The sequence below is a fragment of the Hypanus sabinus genome, chromosome 7 (genome assembly GCF_030144855.1).
Source record: "Hypanus sabinus isolate sHypSab1 chromosome 7, sHypSab1.hap1, whole genome shotgun sequence".
Taxonomy (NCBI): Eukaryota; Metazoa; Chordata; class Chondrichthyes; order Myliobatiformes; family Dasyatidae; genus Hypanus; species Hypanus sabinus.
Window position 1 is genome coordinate 84263274 of NC_082712.1, and position 19412 is coordinate 84282685.

General features: G+C 42.8%; 1 protein-coding gene across 1 annotated transcript in view; it reads left to right on the forward strand.

The window, feature by feature from the left end:
* The window catches only part of LOC132397492 (IgGFc-binding protein-like), a 238387-nt gene that overhangs the window by 147923 nt on the left and 71052 nt on the right, over positions 1-19412 (forward strand). The window contains 12 exon segments of the mRNA XM_059976322.1: positions 5192-5330; positions 6857-6998; positions 8652-8848; positions 11335-11476; positions 12722-12838; positions 12921-13045; positions 15064-15209; positions 16004-16147; positions 17834-17941; positions 18479-18501; positions 18555-18652; positions 18654-18726. Of these exon segments, the coding sequence (XP_059832305.1) occupies positions 5192-5330; positions 6857-6998; positions 8652-8848; positions 11335-11476; positions 12722-12838; positions 12921-13045; positions 15064-15209; positions 16004-16147; positions 17834-17941; positions 18479-18501; positions 18555-18652; positions 18654-18726 (1454 nt within the window).

A 19412-nucleotide genomic window follows, 5' to 3' on the forward strand; every position in this document is an offset into this window, starting at 1 on the left:
GAGTTAGTGGTGTATTTCTTGTGTGAGATGTGGGAACTTTGGGAGACCTCCAGTCTCACTGGTAACTACATCAGTACAAAGTGCATCAAGATGCGGCTCCTCAGAGGCCGTGTAAAGGAACTGGAGATGCAGCTCCATGACCTTTGGCTTATACGGGAGAATGAGGAGTTGGTAGATAGTAGCTAGAGGGAGGTACAGCAGTCACCCTTGAGTTGTAGGAGGCAGGTACTGGGGTGATTGTCAAGAGATGGAAACAGAATAGGCAGCCAGTACAGAGTACCCTCGTGGCCAATCCCCTCAATACTAAATATGTCGCTTTGGATACCATTGGGGGTGGACGGCCTGCCAGGTAGAAGCCACAGCGAGCAGATGTCAGGAAGAAAGGGTGTAGAAGAGGTGAGTTATAGTGATAGGGGATTTGTTAGGGGAACAGAAAGGAGGTTGTGTGGGCAAGAATGAGATTTGCAGATGGTTTGTTGTCTCTTGGGTACCAGGATCAGGGACATCTCAGATCAAGTCCACAGCATTCTGAAGTGGCAGGGTGAGCAGTCAGAGGTCATGGTTCATCGGTACCAATGTCATGAGGAGGATGTGATGAGGTACTGCAAAGTGAATTCAGGGGGTTAGGAGATAAGCTAAAGGACAGGAACTCCAGGATTGTGATCTCAGCATTGCTCCCTGTGCCATATGCTAGTGAGACCAGAACTAGAAAGATCATTTAGTTTAACACGTGGCTAAGGAGTTGGTGTAGGAAGGACAGTTTCATATTTTTGGATCACTGTGCTCTCTTCCAGGGAAGATGGGATCTATACAGAAGGAGCAGTTTGCACATGAACTGGAAGGGGACTGATATCCCAGCAGGAAGGTTTGCTAGTGCTGTACAGGGGGCTTCAAACTAGAGTTGCTGGGGTATGGGAACCAGAGTGTCAAGGCAGATAATGGAGTGGTTATGGAGAAAAATCTTGTTAAGCCTACATACAAAGTCAGGAATCAAAAGGTTGAGCATGCTAAGTCTAATGTTCTGAGCTGCGTATATTTCAATGCAAGGAGTATTGTATGAAAGATGGATGAGCTTAGGGCATGGATCAGCATGTGTAGCCATGAGGAGCAGGACTGGCAGCTCAATAATCCAGGGTTCCATTGTTTCAGATGTGATAGAGCAGTAAGGGTTAAAGGAGAAGGGGTGACGTTACTAGTCAGGGAACATGTCACAGCAGTGCTCAGCTAAGACAGACTGGAGAGCTTGTCTTGTCAGGCTTATGTGTGGAACTGAGGAATAAGAAAGGTATGAACAGGTTAATGGGATTATATTATAGACCACCTAACAGGATTGAGAAGAGGAAATTTATAGAGAGATCACATAATATTGCAAGTAAGTATCTGATAATAGGTGATTTTAAAGTTCCATGTATTGACTGAGATTCCCATACTGTAAGATGGGAAAGAGGTTGTCAAATGTATTCAGTAAAGTTTCCTTAATCAGTGCATAGAAATCCCAAATAGAGAGTGTGTGATACTGGATCCCTTGTTAGGGATGAGACAGGGCAGGTGACAGAAGTTTGTGTAGGGGAACACTTTGCATCCAGTGATCATAATGCCATTAGTTTCAAAATAATTATGGGAAAGGATAAGTCTGGTCCACGGGCTAAGATTCTAAATTGCAGAAAGGCCACTTCTGATGGTATCAGAAAGGATCTGGCAAATGTGGATTAGGACAGGTTGTTTTCTGGTAAAGGTGTACTTGGAAAATGAGGCCCTTCAGAAGTGAAATTTTCAAAGTACAGAGTTTGTACATTCCTGTCAGAATAAAAGGCAAGAATAACAGGTTTAGAGAACCTTGGGTTTTGAGAGATATTGAGGCCTGGTTAAGAAAAAGAAGGAGGTGCTTAGCAGGTACAGGCAAGTCAGAACAAATGAGGTATAAATTATAAGAAATGCAAGGGAATACTTTAGAAAGAAATCAGGAGAGCTAAAAGAAGTCATGGGTTGCTCTAGCAGACAAGGTGATGGAGAATACTAAGGGATTCTATGGATATATCAAGAGCAAGAGGACAGCAAGGGACAAAAATTGGTCCTCTGGAAGATCAGAGTGGTAATCTACTGTATGTATGAAGCCAAAGGAGATGGGAGAGATCTTAAATAGATTTTGTGCATATTACTCAGGAGATGGACACAGAGTCTATAGATGGGAGGAAATGCAGCAGCAAAGTCATGGACCCTCACAGATTACAGAGGAAGAGGCATTTGCTGTCTTGAGCCATTAGTGTGGATAAATCCCCAGGGCCTGGCAAGATGTTCATTCAGATCCTGTTGGAAGCTAGTGCAAAAATAGCAGGGGCCATAGCAGATATAGTTAAAACATCCTTAGGCATGCCTGGAGGATTAGACAATAGCTAATGTTGTTCCACTGCTTAAGAAAGGTTCAATGGATAAACCAGGAAATTAGAGGCCAGTGAGGCTGAAATTAGTAGTGGAAAGTTATTAGAAGGAACTCAAAGGGGCCAGATATGGAAGTACTTGGATTAACAGAAACTGGTAGTCAAAGTGGCTTTGTATGTGGTAGGTCATGTCTAAGCAAGCTAATTGAGATTTTTGAACAAGTTACCGGGAAAACTGATGAAGACAAGGCAGTGGATGTTGTCTACATGGACTTTAGCAAGGCATGTGACAAGGTCCTGCATGGGAAGTTTGTCAAGAAGGTCTAATCGCTTGGTATTGAAGATGAGGCAGTTAATTGGACATTGGCTCTGTGACAGAAGTCAGAGAATAGAGGACTGAAGGCCTGCGACTAGTGAGATCAGTGAGTCTATTGCTGTTTGTCATCTATGTCAACAATCTGGATGGTAATGTGGTTAACTGGATCAGCAAATTTGCAGGTGACACCAAGATTAGGGATGTAGTGGACAATGAGGAAGGCTATCAAAGTTGGCAGCGGGATCTGGACCAGCTGGGAAAATGGGCTGCTAACTTAATGCAGACAAGTGCAGGTGTTGCACTTCGGTACGAACGACCAGGGTAGGTCCTATTCAATCAAAGGTAGGGCATTGAGGAGTGCAGTAGAACAAAGGGATCTGGGAATACAGACACATAGTTCATTGAAAGTGGTCTTGCTGATAGACAGGGTTGTAAAGAAAGCTTTTGGCACATTGGCCATCATAAATCAAATTACTGAGTACAGGAGACGGGATGTTATGTTGAAGTTGTATAAATGTTGGTGAGGCCTGATTTGGAGTATTGAATACAGTTTTGGTCATCTACCTGAAGGAAAGATGTAAATCAGTTTGAAAGAGTACAGTGAAAATATACAAGGATGGTGCTGGGTCTAGAGGACCTGATTTATAAGGAAAGATTGAATAGGTTAGGACTTTATCGCTTGGAATGTAGAAGATTGAGAGGAGATTTGATAGAAGTATGCAACATTATGAGGGGTATAGATAGGGTAAATTCAAGCAGCCTTTTTCCACTGAGGTTGGGTGGGACTATGACTGGAGGTCATGGGTTAAGGGTGAAAGGTAAATGAGCTGCCAGCGCAAGTGGTGGATGCAGGTTCAATTTCAACGTTTAAACGTTTAAGAGAAGTTTGGAAAGGTACATGGATGGCAGGGGTACGGAGGGCACACACAAACAAGAGATTCTGCAGATGCTGGAAATCTAGACCAACACACACACACACACACACACACACACACACACAGAGCACTGGAGGAGCTTAGCAAGTCAGGCAGCATCTATGGAGGGGAATAAACAATCGATGTTTCGGGACGAGACCCTTAGATTGAAAAGGCATAAGTACAGTAAGAATTTATATGCAAAAAATACAAAGTTCAAAGTAAATTCTATTATCAAAATCATATATGTCATCATATACAACTCATACTCAACAAATTAATAGAATGTTAACTATAATAGAATCAATGAAAGACCACCCAACTAGGACATTCAACCAGTATGAAAAAGACAACAAACTTTGTAAATACAAAAAGAAAGAAATAGTAATAATAAATAAATAAGTGATAAATATCGAGAACATGAGATGAAGTGTCCTTGAAGTTGAGTCTATTGTTATGGAACAATTCGGTGATGAGGCAATTGAAGTTATCCCCTTTGGTTTAAGCCTGATGGTTGAGGGGTAGTAACTCTTCCTGAACCTGGTGGTGTCAGTCCTGAGTCCCTGGTACCTTCTTCCTAATGGCAGCAGTGGGAAAAGAGTATGACCTAGGTGGGTGGGGGTCTCCGATGGTGGATGATGCTTTTCTATGACAGTGTTTCATATAGAAATACTCCACTACACATCTTTAGACTTTTGCCAAAGTTTTCGATGTCAAGTCAGATCTCCTAAGGAAGTAGAGGTGCTACAGAGCTTTCCTCATGATGGCACTTAAGTGCTAGGTCCAGGACAGGGCCCTCTGAAATTACAGGAAGCACAAAAACAGCAAAGATGAGGTAGATTCATCCTGGTGTTATATAAAGAGTTAACCTTATATGGGTGTGCATATCATAGGAGTCATTGGTACAATTATACAGATAGACAGTAAACAATGATGGTGTTCCTATTGGATGAACTGTCATTATAATACATACTTATAGTGAACTACATGAATGCAGATCTTCCTGACAGATTTCCAACAACAGGTTCTTTTAGGAGTCCAAGAATAAGCTGAAAACTCCCTACTTCACGCTCGTTTACTGAAAGTTTAAAACTAAACAGCCACAGGCTCACAGAAGTAGTTTTACTACTAGGCCAAGAGCAGAAACAAAAGAACAAAGAATTAAGACTGTGAATTTTGCAGGAACAGACACTCTTATACTGAGTTAATGCAAATTACTGAGATAAGGGAGGGCCTTTTGGAAGACTCACAGGTATAGCATGTCTAACACAGCCAAGGGAAAAAAATGAAAGGTGATAAACTGTTATATTGTTTTGTCACCAGCAGGTGAAGTTTAATACCACATATTGTGTGTAAAAAAAAATGTTGGTGAAACTACAAACTCAGTCCTGCTAAAATCTCATTCATTCAATTAATACCTTATTAAAAATATAAAGAATAAACAATTCCAATACTGATTATGAAGATCCCCTTCATAGAATTAGCCAGTTTATGAAGAAACAAAAATGTATCACTTGCACTGTGGATGGAGAGAAGATAAATTTATCAGAAATTTTGCAGTACTGAAAATATCTCTTTTCTAGCTGCAGCAGCACTGAGATTGAAGTGACCCCTGACTGCACCGAAGATGAGGAAGAAATATATAAAGGACCCGCCTACTGCGCATTACTGTTGGATTCTCATGGTCCATTTGCGGCATGCCACTACAAGATTGATCCCATGGTATGTTTGTACGCTGGGACAGTAGGTTGTGACGTGTACCTTTTGCTTGGTCCTATAACAAAGAACCAAAAAAAACAGAGTGAATCAGTTCAAAGACATGTTTATTGCCAGGAAGGAGAAACACCTCCTTTCCTCATGGATGACAGGCTGCTTTTGATTTACAGCTTACAAAATGTATTTTTATCCAAATTTTCAGACTAGTCTTTGGTTGTTATTTGTTCTGGAGGTCAGCTCCTCCACTAGTACAGCTATAGTACTCAAGGCCAGCAGTATGTCAATCTTCTTTTAGTTACACAATGAACAATGATCAAAACATTACATGCTGCTTGACACATACACACTTAGTTTATAACAAAGCACTCTGGGATTATACAGGTTCCATCTTGTTACATTACAAGATCAAATACTTAAAAATCTCAATGTTTCAAATAGATTTCCATAGTTATATAACAATGTGTTTTATGGTGTCAGCAAAGGTTCAAGGGGTCACACACCCACCCAGAATCAAAAGAGTTTATTTATTTATTGAGATAGAGCACAGAGATACAGCCAGCAATCCCTGAGCACCTGGAGGAAACGGAAACAGTCACGGGAAGAACATAGAAATTTCTTACAGGCAGCGGTGGATCATAGGACAAAATCTCAGACCAGAAACTCAAACACAAAGTCTAAATTTCACCTCAAGTTCGTCTCTCTTCCATTGTCTCTCAGCTCACTCTTGTGGTGACACTAAGTCACATGTTGGAAGACCCTACCTCAAGCACTTAAACATAAAAGTCTCAGTTGGCACTCTGCTAATACTGAGCAGGAGTTCCCTCCGGATATTTTGGTTGGGGAGATTCTGGGTGGCACCAGTACGCTGCTATCTCATCTTCAGTGCTCCGTGTTCAATCAGACTTCTGCTGGTGTCCCTGCCAAATTTACATGCTGTCCTTGTGACCACTTGGTTTTCCCCCAGGTGGTTTCCTCACACCTCCCAAAGATGTGCTGGTTGGTTAGTTAATTGGTTACTGTCAGTTGCGGTAGTGGGTGGAGATATGTATAATGATCCTACTCAGTGTTGCCTATAAATATTTTTGTGGGTACTATACTTAATTACTCACTGCCCACTACGCTGCTGGCCTTTAGGATGGCAATGAAGTTCCTCCATCTCTCTATAGAAGGATTCTTCATTGCTGTTTTTGTAACAATTTTGTTCGACCAGTTAGGGTTATTAACTCTGAACTAAACCCCGAACCTGGAGGACTGGTAGACCACTCTTAGTCTGGCCTCTTTCCCTTTAATCTGTGTGGCATGGGTGACCCTACCAAAAGCTAAACATAAAACCTTGACTCCAGCCAACATAGCTCTCCAGGTCATTGAGGCACGTAAGCCTCCAACCCCAAGACAAGCTTGTGGTCCTGCTGAAGGTTGTAGATGTTATATTTCTGGTTAATTGACATTCTCATAGAATGTAGATCTTGAAGTAATGGAGGGCACAATGTAAACTGAGGTCCTTTAATTTCAATGCTGGTTCATTTTTCCAGGCTGTTTTCAGAGACTGTGTGTATGACATGTGTGCGATGGACGGCAACAAGCAGCAGCTGTGTGAAGCCATCGAGGCCTACGTCACCCAGTGTCAGCAACGCAACATCTCCATTCAACCCTGGAGGAATGAAACCTTCTGCCGTAAGTATGGCTTAGTTTGCCACTGGGGCCCGGAGGTGTGGTTAGGTGCAAGTGTCACCCATGGGCTCTTCCCCACAGTCTCTACCGTTTGATCACTTTATAACCCTGTTTTGATGGTGCCACTATCATACAACTACCCACCACCACCCATGGAGATGAATTTTGACTGTCATTCAAATGCCTTTCAATGTAAAGGCATTCAACACTCAAGGTGGGACTACAACTAGAGGTTATGGGTTAAGCTTGAAAGGTGAAAAGTTCAAGGGGAACATGAGGGGAAACTTCTTCACTCAGAGGGTGGTGAGAGTGGAATGAGCTGCCAGTATGTGGTGCATGCAAGCTCGACTTTAGTGTTTTTAGGAGACATTTGGATTGTACATGGATGGTAGGGGTAAGGAGGGCTATAGTCCTGGGTGCAGGTCAATAGGAGAATATCAGCATGGACTAGAAAGGCCGAAGAACCTGTTTTTGTGCTGTATTTTTCTATGAATCTATGACTCTAAAATGGTCACCAATAGGGATTCTTTTAAAAAACTGATTTATTGAGCAGTGTGGTAAGAACATGGAAATCCATCCATCCAACAGCAAATGATTTATTTGACTAGATGAAGAAAAATGTAGACAATTTTAAGGGAGAAGGACTAAAGTATTACATGATAGATATTGCTAAGAAGCATGGAGGAGACAGGTAGAGCATAAACACTGACGTGGATACCGAGCTGAATGCCCCTTTCCCATATAATCTAAATATAAAGGATATAAAAGATCATTACAGAATGTCTCTCTGGTGCTTCTGACTCCCTCTCTTCTCCTTTCCCCCTTTCCCAACCATGATCCCCTCTCCCTGCCCCCTTCCCACTCTCAGTCCACAAAAGAGACCCATATCAGAATCAGGTTTATTATCACTCACAGATGTCCTGAAATTTGTGGGGGTTTTTGTGGCATCAGTACAATGCAATACATAAAATTACTACAGTACTGTGCAAAAGTCTTAGGCACCCTAGCTATATATATGTGCCATTGGATTTCCATTTATTTTCTGATCCTTAAGGTTCTTCCAGAAACCAGGAATAACATGTTAATTCTAAGATATCAGTTTATTTTAAAGTACAAAGAAACATATAAAGAGCTGAGAAATTATGCTGAGAGATGAAGGTATGTGAAGACAAAAGATAGATAAGAATTAAGATAGTACCTCTGAAAAATTCATCATTTTCAGAGATAAGAAAAGGAAAATTCCTTGGATAGAGATAAATTAGTTAATAGGCTACACTTTTACAAACGTTTGTACATCACATGGGTAATGTGCTAATATTAGCCAATGAAAAATAAGAAAGGTGATAAATCGTTAGTTTAGCTGCTATACTGCTTTCTGCCAGTGAGTGAGGATGAATCGTCACAGACTGTGAAAAACACAAGTTTGTTAAAATGTATTATTAAATAAAAACAGCGGTTTCCAATAGTGCCTAAGACTTTTGCACAGTACTGTATGTTATTGATTGTTCACCAACTGATCAGTATGACATAAATAATTTCTGTGTGTTGAAAAATCATGTAATCTAAAACACAAGTCAAGTAATAGAAGCGTTAATCAGTATGTCCGGATGTGATTTTAATCATGATTTTGACTCTTTGGCCTTTCTCTGCCCCCAGCTCTTCATTGTCCAGTGAATAGTTATTATGAGACTTGTGGATCTGCCTGTCCAGCGAGCTGCCTTGACCTTCAACCTCCAACGTGCAATGCTCCGTGTCTCGAGGGCTGTCAGTGCAAGAAGGGGTTTGTGCAAAGTGGATCCCAGTGTGTCCCTGAAGATCAGTGTGGTTGCTCCTACAATGGGATTTATTATCAGGTAACCTTGATTAACCTTGACCAGGTTAGCTTGTAAACAGTAGTGCAAGGGAAATGGTTTTCTGAAAGGAAGGATTTTTATAGTCCTTCATGCTCTTCAGATAGCCCAGCCAATCTTCAGACTTCAAATTTTGAATGTATACTATATACATCCTTGAGATTCATCTCCTTTTTGGCAGCCAGAAGGAAACCAAATGGAACCCATTAAAAGAAAGACTGTCAAACACTCAATGTGCAGAAAAATAATGCAAATAATAAAAGTAAGCAAATAACATTCAGAACTGAAGTTCACGAAAGTGAGTTCACAGTTACGAAGCCAGCAGCTAGCTGATTCAGGACCACATTAATCGCAGGTTACAGCTTCAGTTCAAGGCTGAGACAATTAAACCCTGTGGAGCAGTGAGCTGAACCGGCTCGTCCCTCACCTCTGACCCTTACACTCTGACCTTTTCAATCTGGCCTAGTTATTACATTGTCCAAACCTCAGGTCATTCCTTGCTCTACCAGTTCGATATGTTCTCAGGCCCTCGATTCGGCCCTGTGTTTAAATCGATTAAATCTCAGGTCTTTCCTCACTCCCAGGCCTTGGTTCGGGCCCCACCACCTCAACTCTGCATTGCCTCTGCTCACCTCACCTCAGTTGTGTCATATCAAATCATCTCGAAGTCCGCTCCATCAGTGGCCAAATATTGGCTGGTTCCCTGCCATCTTGATTCCACTGTACTTACCACGCTGCAACCATCCTGCACCTTGAGATTTCAGTTCCACCGCAAAAATGCCAGGTTGTAGAGGTGGTTCAAAAGCTCAGTTCTGAAAGGGAAGTTACAGACTATTGATTGCAGTGATTGTTTACCAGAAAAGGTGATACCAATAAAGTAGTTATTAGTTTTCTTTTTTGAGGATTGGTAGTGGATATCAGTAGTTTGGGTTGAGGTGTCTGATGTTGCAGTGTTCACCGAGCTTGGCAATTAGTTTGCAGACGTTTCATCACCATCACCAGTCAAGGTCACATCATCAGTGCACGGTTGCTGGTGTTTCTCTCTGGGAGTCCTTGCGTTATGTAGCTCCCCCACCCCTGTTCACTTGCCTTGGTCCTGATTGGCTACCCCTTCAGTTGACCTTTGAATTTTATTGGCTCCCATTTCTTTGGCTCATAGAAGTTTGTGGATGGCATCTATTTCAATATGTTTGTTTACAGAGTCAGAAGAGAACCACACTTGTAAAAATTATTGTGCCTGCTTTCTGTATGCCTGTGCCAGAATCTCCCCAGTGTCTCAGTTAAAGTAGCGTCTTCCTCAGTCCTCATGTACCAATTTCAGCAACAGTGGATCACGCCTCCATACTGCCAGTTTGTGCTCCCGTAAACAAGTTCAGAGTTTACATTCTGTCTGTCTCGATTGATAGCTATTGGAACTAATAATCAAGGCTAACAGATAGGTATCAGAATCAGGTTTAATATCACCAGCTTATGTTGTGACATTTGTTGGTACAGTATGTGGCAGCAATACATTGCAATACATGATAATAAAAACTCAAATTACTGTAAATATATATAATAGTTAAATTAAATAAGTAGTGTAAAATAGTGAGGTAGTGTTCATGAGTTCAATGTCCATTCAGAAATCTGATGGCGGGGGAAAGAAGTTGTTCCTGAATTGTTGAATGTGTGTCTTCAGGTTCCTGTGCCTCCTCCCTGATGGTAGCAGTGAGGACAGGGCATGGCCTTGGGTGATGGGGTTCTTTCATGATGGATATCGCCTTTTTGAGGCATCGCTCCTTGAAGACATCCTGGATACTGCAGAAGCTAGTGTCCATGATGGAGCTAACCAAGTTGACAGCTCTCTGGAGCTTACTTCGATCCTGTGCAGTAGCACCCCCCCCCCCCACCCCCATACCAGATGGTGATGTTGCCAGTTAGAATGCTCTCCTGTTGAAATTTGCGATTGTCTTTGGTGACAAACCAAAGCTCCACAAACTCCAAATGAAATGTAGCCACTGTCGTGCCTTCATTGTAACTGCATCAATATCTTGGCACCAAGTTTGGTCCTCAGAGCTATTAACATCCAGGAACGTGAAATTGCTCACTCTCTCCACTTCTGATCCCTCTATTAGGACTGGTGTGTGCTCCCTCATCTTACCCTTTCTGAAGTCCACAATCAGTTCTCTGGTCTTACTGACATTGAATGCTAGACTGTTGCTGCAACATCGCTTATCTAGCTGGTATATCTCACTCCTGTACACCCTTTCATCACCATCTGGCATTCTCCCAACAATGGTTGCGTCATCAGCAAATTTATAGATGCCTATCCATTTTGAGCTCCCTGAGGAAAACAGTCCAGGTGCCACCTCAGTGAGTTGCCATGCATAACTAGTCATTGTGGGCCAGGAAGGAAGTCTTTCCAGTCTACCCATCCAGCCGTTATAATACTGTTCAGAAGATACTGTTTACCTAAAACATTCTCTTCTTTCTGTCTCTGGTCCTGACAGCCTGGTGCTGATTTCTTCGGGCCTGACTGCTCACTGAAGTGCAAGTGCCATGGTAACAACAGCACCACCTGTGAAGCCTGGAAGTGCGGAGAGAAGGAGTTCTGTGGGATATCTAATGGCTACTATGGCTGCCACCCAACAGGTAAGCAAGCTATTAATTCCGACATGTTGGTTCCTGTTGCTGTCGTTACTACTATGTCATTTGGTACAGGTACTAAAAATATTTGTGAATTCTGTTCTCGGTGGCCAAGCATTTTAATTCTAATTCCTATTGCCGTTCCAACATGTCAGTGCATGGCCTCCTGTGATATGATGAGGGCACCTTCAGGGTGGAGGAGTAACACCTTATATTCCATCTGGGTAGCCTCCAGCCTGATGGCATGAACATCGATTTCTCCTTCCAGTAAAAAAAAATCACCCAGAGTCTCCACATGGACCACTTTACAGAATAGGTCCCCAAGGCTCAAACAGGCACACTACAGTGTACTGCACACATTTGTATGTCACTGTTAGCATCGTAACCGTATTTCACAGGAACAATCATCTTTGAAAGTTGATGCTGAACACGAGACTTGGATGTAGGTGATGTAGAAAAAAAATGGTCAAAGAGAGGTATTAAGGAACATCTTGCAATAGGAGTGAGGTGTACTCACTAGTCTTCCAACTCAAACAGTGGCAAAGTGTGATTCCTGATCTTGTTCCTCATCAGGCACACGTCGGCCTTCCATTAGCCTGCTCCTTTCTATGGTTGAGAATGGGCTTAGTAGGGATTACAATCCAAGCATCATTGAACTCCAGTTTTGCCTGGTGTTCCCTTGCTCTCCAAAGAGGAGGTGAGATTAACAAACTGTGTGGCCAGTCTCTCTTTAAAGAGTGGCAGGCATTTTGAGCAAACACAAGAAAATCTGCAGATGCTGGAGGGACTCAGCAGACCAGGCAGCACCCATGTAAAAGAGTAAACAGCCAATGTTTCGAGCTAAGACCCTTCACCAGGACTGGAAAGGAAGGGGGATGATGCCAGAATAAAAAGTGGGGGAGGAGAAGGAGGATAGCTAGAAAGTGATAGAACCCTGATAAATGGTCTTGGCCCAAAACATCAACTATCTACTCTTGTCCACAGATGCTGCCTGATCTGCTGAGTTCCTCCAGCACTTTGTGTTGCTCCAGGTGTTTTGGTGTTTTGAGCAGTTTGGCCTCGCCATCCCCAGAAAAACCATGTGTCCATTAGAGCCAGAACCAGAGTGCTACTATTAACACCCCTGACCTCCACATCTCTTGTGATGGGGAGGAATGATTGGAGTGTGGCTTGAAAATTAAAGTTGAATATTAGAGAATGGTGGAGACCAGAGATCAGGCTACTAACCAGTTAATTTTGTTTTATTCCCAGGTTCTGGAATTTGTCACATTTCTGGAGACCCTCACTATATCACCTTTGATGGAAAATCCCTGTCCTTTATGGGTACCTGTACCTACACCTTGGCCAGGTCATGTGAAAATCGGACAGGTACAAAGCAGAATAGCTTTTGACTTAGAAGGAACTTTACTTGTGTTCTTCTTACTGATGTGGCGTTTGTTTCTTTTCTCAGGCCCTTGGTTTTCCATTGAAGGGAAAAATGAGGAGAGAGGTCAGAAGGGAGTCTCCTACCTAAGAAAGATTTACCTCACAACAAATGGGATAACTATCACCCTCATGAAGAGTAGGAGGACATTGGTGGGTAAACTCCATTGGACACCGATTCTTGCTTGAACACCTCCCCCCCACCCACTGCAATTTCTTGTTTCTCCAACACTTTCCAGGGCCCTAAGTGTCCTGATCTAGTTTAACTGATAAAAATACATCATTTTGCACTTGGGATTCCATCTGCCATTCCCTTGCCTATTTTGCTAGATTTGAGATTCAAAGTACATTTATTATCAAATAATGTATAAGTTAATCAACCGAGATTTGTTGGCCTAGAGGCAGCCACAAAGCAAGAAACCCAAAAGATCCCAATTTAAAAAAAGGTAAAGATCAACATCCAATGTGTAGAGAAAGAGAAAAATACACAACTCATGCAAACAGTAGAAGCAAGCATTCTGAATCAAATTGAGTCCTTAGATCCAAATCCCTGGAGTAGGCCCAAAGCCTCTGTCTCAGTTTATCATATTAGCGGGGCAAATCGCGTGAAGCTCGCAGACATGAAGCACAGCAGCCAGGGCAGTCTCACAGCCTCAGCGCCATGGAGGAAGGAGGGAACATCATGGGAAAACAAATGAAATCAGCCCGACACCCGGCCTTTCCAGTCTATCTGGACTGGCATTTAAATTGTCTAAGCAGTGAATCGTGCTTCACATTACGAACTGGGCCCCGCTGCAGCGAAACACTCTGGGGGCTAGACCTCACCGCCCAGCCGGAAGCCGCTCTTGATCTCTCCAAATGGACTCGATGCTCAGAGCCATCCAACCTCACGCCCGGGTTAGTTGGACAGGCATGGAAACTCCTCCCCTCCGAATTGCTTACTCCAATTCCATCTGTGTTGACTTTGCAACGCACCAGTACAACTCATGCCTTGAATTCATTTTACCTTCGCTCGCCTCTTCATTGTTCACAGGGTTAATTTACCACAATTTACCTCAGAAAATGTGTAATTAATATTGTTTTAGTCAAATTTCTTGCCTTTCAAGCTACCAGTAAGCTGTTGCTCACCTTCAGTAACGCCATTTTCCATTTTAAAGCAGAAAATCTACACCCATTGTCCACACTACCTCCAACATTGTTGTTAGCAATCATGCCCCCCGTATTCTCATTCCTGTTCCAATCATTAATGTATATGACAGACATCAAAACACACAGCACTGATCCGGCAGACCACCTTTGGGCACAGGCCTATAATCTGAAAACTACCCTTTTACCTGATAACGCCAAGACAACTTCCAACCTACCCGGCAGGACCTTATTAAAGCTTTGTTAAAGTTCATGTAGACTGGGTTAGTTATTCCAAAGTTGTCCTTCTCTTGATAGTTCTTCATCTTTCTCTCAATATCATCTCTCCACCATTAGACATTTTTGAGACGGAAATTAACTTCTTCAACTGCCAGGATCCTCCCCAAACATCTGTCTCTTGTTCCTTCTTCCTTCACCTACTTCCCATTATGCTGCTAGTGTTTAGGGCAGCAATAAAAGTCCTCCATCTCTGGTGGTGTTCAGGGCTTCCTTCATCACGTCAGTAGCTTCCTCTCATTTTTCACTACTGTCAGTCACGCAAGTCCCAGGTGAAGATTCAGGAATACCGTAGCACCCATAGATAATTTGAGCTATCTCAAAACTGGGGGACCAGTGGACCAATCTTAGTCTGGCCTCTACCCTTTGACATGTTTGTCATGGGTGACCCTACCAGCAGTCAAATCATAAAGTCCTGACTCCAGCCAACATATAGGCACACAAAAACCGCGACCAGGTTGTGGTCTTCTTTCTTCAAAATGTTATTTATAATCTTCCTCCTGGACTGAGCTTTTAACCATTTCACAACTCCTTATGCAGTTCACTGTATAAGATGGTTTCATTACAATACTGTCAAATGCCTTGAGTGTTTCTGTCTAGACTAAAGGTTCCCAACCTAGGGTCCACGGACTCCTCGCTTAGTGGTATTTGTCCAAGGCATACAAAAGGTTGGGAATGCCTGGTCTAGACTCTTTATGCAGTCAGTGCGAATGCTGTGGGTCTGATGCTGATCATACTCGTCCCTACAGGTGAACGGCAGGAGAGTGCACCTCCCATTCCAGACTTCCCATGGCCTCACCATCTCTCTCAGTGGACAGTATGTGGTAGTGGAGACAAACTTCCGGTTGACACTTAGCTGGGATGGAAACCACTATTTGAAAATTATTGTTCCCACGTAAGTGATTCTTCTGTTGACTCTTCAATTTACTTCCATTGTTCATCCAACAACACCTCATAATTCAGATAGTCTACATGTCCCTTATTCCTTCCTCCCTTTCTTCCTTTTTCCTACTTCTTTCACTCCCTCTTTCCCTCCTTCTCTCCTTTCCTCTCTTCTTCTCTTCTTCCTTCCCTCCTTCCCTTCTTCTTCCTTCCCACCTTCCTTTCTCCCTTCCTTCCTTTCTTTCTTCCTTTTTATTTGCACACTGGTTGTTTGTCAGTCTGTGTTGTGTGTAGTTTTTCATTGATTCTATTGTATTTCTCTGTTCTACTGTGAATACCTGCAGGAAAACAATTCTCAGAGTAGTACATACTGACATATACATTTTTGATAATAAATTTGCTTTGCACTTTGCAGAAGCCCCAACAAGGTTTATGAGCAGCAGATGGACGAAGGCAAGACATGGTTTAGTGCTGTACTATGAATTTTATAATTCAAAGTTCACAGTACATTTATTATCAAAGGATGTATCCTATATACAACCCTGAGATTTGTCTCCTTACAGGCAGTTACAAAAACAAAGAAAGTCTGTAAAAATACACCAACAAACACCCAACATGCAGGGAGAAAATAAAGAAATCATGCAGACAATAAAAGTAAGCAAATAGCATTCAGAAATCTAAGTTCTATAGAAAGCACTGCAGCTGGAGCAGGCCACAGCCTCAGTTTATTTCAGAGCCGAATAAGTGTTACGAGACCACAGACGGGACTGGCACAGCTTACCGTCCATCTCTTTTTGTCTCTTACAGCTCTTACTTCAACATGATGTGTGGTCTTTGTGGCAATTTTGATGGGAATCCAAACAACGATAACATCAAACTGAATGGATTGGAGGCAGGAAACGTGACTGAGCTGGGCAACAGCTGGCAGACACCGGACGATGAGGAGGAAAGGTAAGGGGAGAAGGACTGATGGCTGAATTCTGAGACCACTCCACAGATCCATTTAACTGTGCACAGCAAACTGCAGAACAACAAACATATCAGTATTACATCGTAAAGCTAGGACCCAAAACATGTCATTTTGTTGCTTCATATCACTCATTATCCTCCATTTCTGGTTCCCCTTTCACCCTTTCTCTTCTCCTCATCAGCTCATCACCTCCCTCTGGGTCCCTTCCTCCTTCCCTTTCTCCCATGATCCACTATCCTCTCCTATCAGATTCCTCCTTCTTCAGCCCTTCATCTCTTCCACCAATCACCTCCCAGCTTTTTACTTTATTGCCCACCTGTCTTCCCCTCACCTGGTCTCATGCATCCCGTGCCAGATTATGCTCCTTCCCCTCTCCCCACACCCCCCAGCTTCGTATTCTGACTACTGTCCTCTTTCTTTCTGATCCTGATGAAGAGTCTTGGTCCTAAATGGCGAATGTTTACTTCCCTCATAGGTGCTGAAACTCTCCAGGTGCTTTGTGTAGGTTGTTTGTGCCATGATGGAGGAGCAAGACCTTATACTCTGTCTGGGTAGCCTCCAACCTGATGGAATGAATATCAACTTCCCATACAGAATGGGGAAGTTGATATTCATTCCATCAGGTTGGAGGCTACCCAGACAGAGTATAAGGTCTTGCTCCTCATCATGGCACAAACAACCTACACAAAGCACCTGGAGAGTTTCAGCACCTATGAGGGAAGTAAACAGTCGCCATTTAGGACCAAGACTCTTCATCAGGATCAGAAAGAAAGAGGACAGTAGTCAGAATACGAAGCTGGGGGGTGTGGGGGAGAGGGGAAGAAGGGTCTCAGCTCGAAACAGCAACTATTTACACTTTTCCATAGATGCTGCCTGACCTGCTGAGTTCCTCCAGCATTTTGTGTGCGTTTGCTCTGGATTGCCAGCATCTGCTTATATATTGTACATTACCTTACATCATTGCATCTCCCCAAATAGTAACCTAGTTCTGTTTGCACCATGAGATTACACTTGCTAAAAAGTAATATTAAAAGCTTGTCTTTATAAGCTTCTTTTCCTCAGGACCCCCAGGAGTCAAAGCTTTGCTCTTCCTGTACAATCTATGGAGAGGAAACACTTGAACATGTTCATGTGAAGAAGGAAGGTGATCATAAAATAATTGCACTAGCTGCTGTTGCAATCCAGAGTGGGTGGGTGGAGATACATCTCTACCAAAGGAGGTGTAAGGCACTCCTTCCCTCCACTAGCCTGCACAATACTGAACAGTATCTGAAGAGATAATGGCTGGGCTCACTCCTCTTGTATCAACACTGTCCAGAAGAAGGCAATGGGCAAGCCATTTCTGTAGAAAAATTTGCCAAGAACAACTATGGTCATGGAAAAAACCACGGTCGACCATGTCATACGACACAGCACATCACGAACGAAACAAGCTGTTACAATCATTACAGACCTCGCTTCGAAAGAACCTACAACTCATGTCCTGAATATTATTTGTTTATTTATTTCGTATTTGCACAGTTTGTCTTCTTTTGCACACTGGTTGTTTGTCAGCCTTTTAACTTTGTTAACAACATTTTAAAAATGATTCTAACAATACTTTGAACTTGAACTTTGAAAAAAGGATAATCAAAAACTTTTTTAAAAATAAACTCATTTATTTACAGCTGCAAACCCCATGTGCCTGATGAGTTACCTTGTAAGAAAGAGATCTACGACAAGGTGATCAGTTCAGATATGTGTGGACGCATCAATGACGTGAAAGGAGCTTTCCGGTAAGATGATAATAACTCCCATCGTGCGCTTAATATTTTAAAATCCCCTGATGTAAAACTGAGGTTCAGATTAAACAACAAACTAAAGAAGGTGATAGATTCATAAACATTAGGTTAAATAAAGAAGTTTGAGGCATTGTATAGGAGGAAAAAGAGAGAGTTGAAAAGATTCAGGGAGGGAATTCCAGAGTTCAGGGTCTTGGCAGCTGAAGGCATGGTCAATAACAATGGAGAGTTGGACACAGTGGGGGGGGGGGGGGGGGGGATAAGGGATTTAGGTATGGGCTGAGACCATAAAGGATATAAACAAGAATTTTAAAATTTGAACTCGGAGTGATTGCTAACGTGAACTAATTCACAGAAACCCACTTTTATACTCTTAATTCCTTGTACAAAAATGTGCAAATGAGTCCAATATTTAGGCCTGTGCATTTTAGCCACATTGTTTGAGGGAGTAAAGAGGCTCCAGGAAGAAGTCCATTAAATAGTACGACTTGTTCTTTAGTATCTGACAGTTTGCACCCATAACACTGCCAGGACTCTCATACTCCACCAGAGAAGTTTCAGCTGTGCACACATCTCTAACATTGCTGCATTTTCTGTTATTCTGCAGAGGACTGTATTAAGGTTGTGGACCCCAAGCAGTATTTCAACAACTGTGTGTACGACATGTGCCAGTACCAGGGTCTTGAGAAGACACTTTGTGATCAGCTTGCAGGTTTACACAGATGCTTGTCTGGCTGCTGGGGCCCCTGTGCACAACTGGAGAACCCCAGACTTCTGCCGTAAGTCAATGTGATGCAGTCATGAGTTTTGATAAAGGAGAGAGGCAAAGAATTCTGGCGTGCACACGCGCGCACACACACACACACACACACACACACACACACACACACACACACACACAAATATAGACGTACATACTCTATGGTGGCACTGTAGCCTAGTGGTTAGCACAAACACTTTACAGTAATGGTGACCCAGGTTCAATTCCTGCCGCTGCCTATAAGCAGTTTGTACATTTCCCCGTGACCATGTGGGTTTCCTGCTGGTGTTCCGGTTTCCTCCCAAGTTCAAAATTAGTACTGGTTGATAGGTTAATTGTTTATTGTAAATTATCCCGTGATTAGGTGAGGGTTAAGGTGAGGTGTGGTTTGAAGGGCTAGGAAGGCTTATTCCACACTGTACCTCAATAAGTAATATCGATGAGGTACACGCATTGCCACAAATCTGGTACAGATACTCCCTTGAGAGAGAGAGAGAGACAGAGACAGAGAGAGAGGAGCTGTGTGTGTGTTTGTGCATGCTAACCCTGTATCTGAGCTGGGTTAGTATGCACACAGACACACACACACCCTCCCCCCCCCCCCCCCCCCCCCCCGCTGGTTAATTGTCAGTCAGTGATAAGACCCTTCTTCAGGACTAAACAGGAAGAGGGAAGATGCCAGAATGAAAAGGCAGGGTGAGGGGA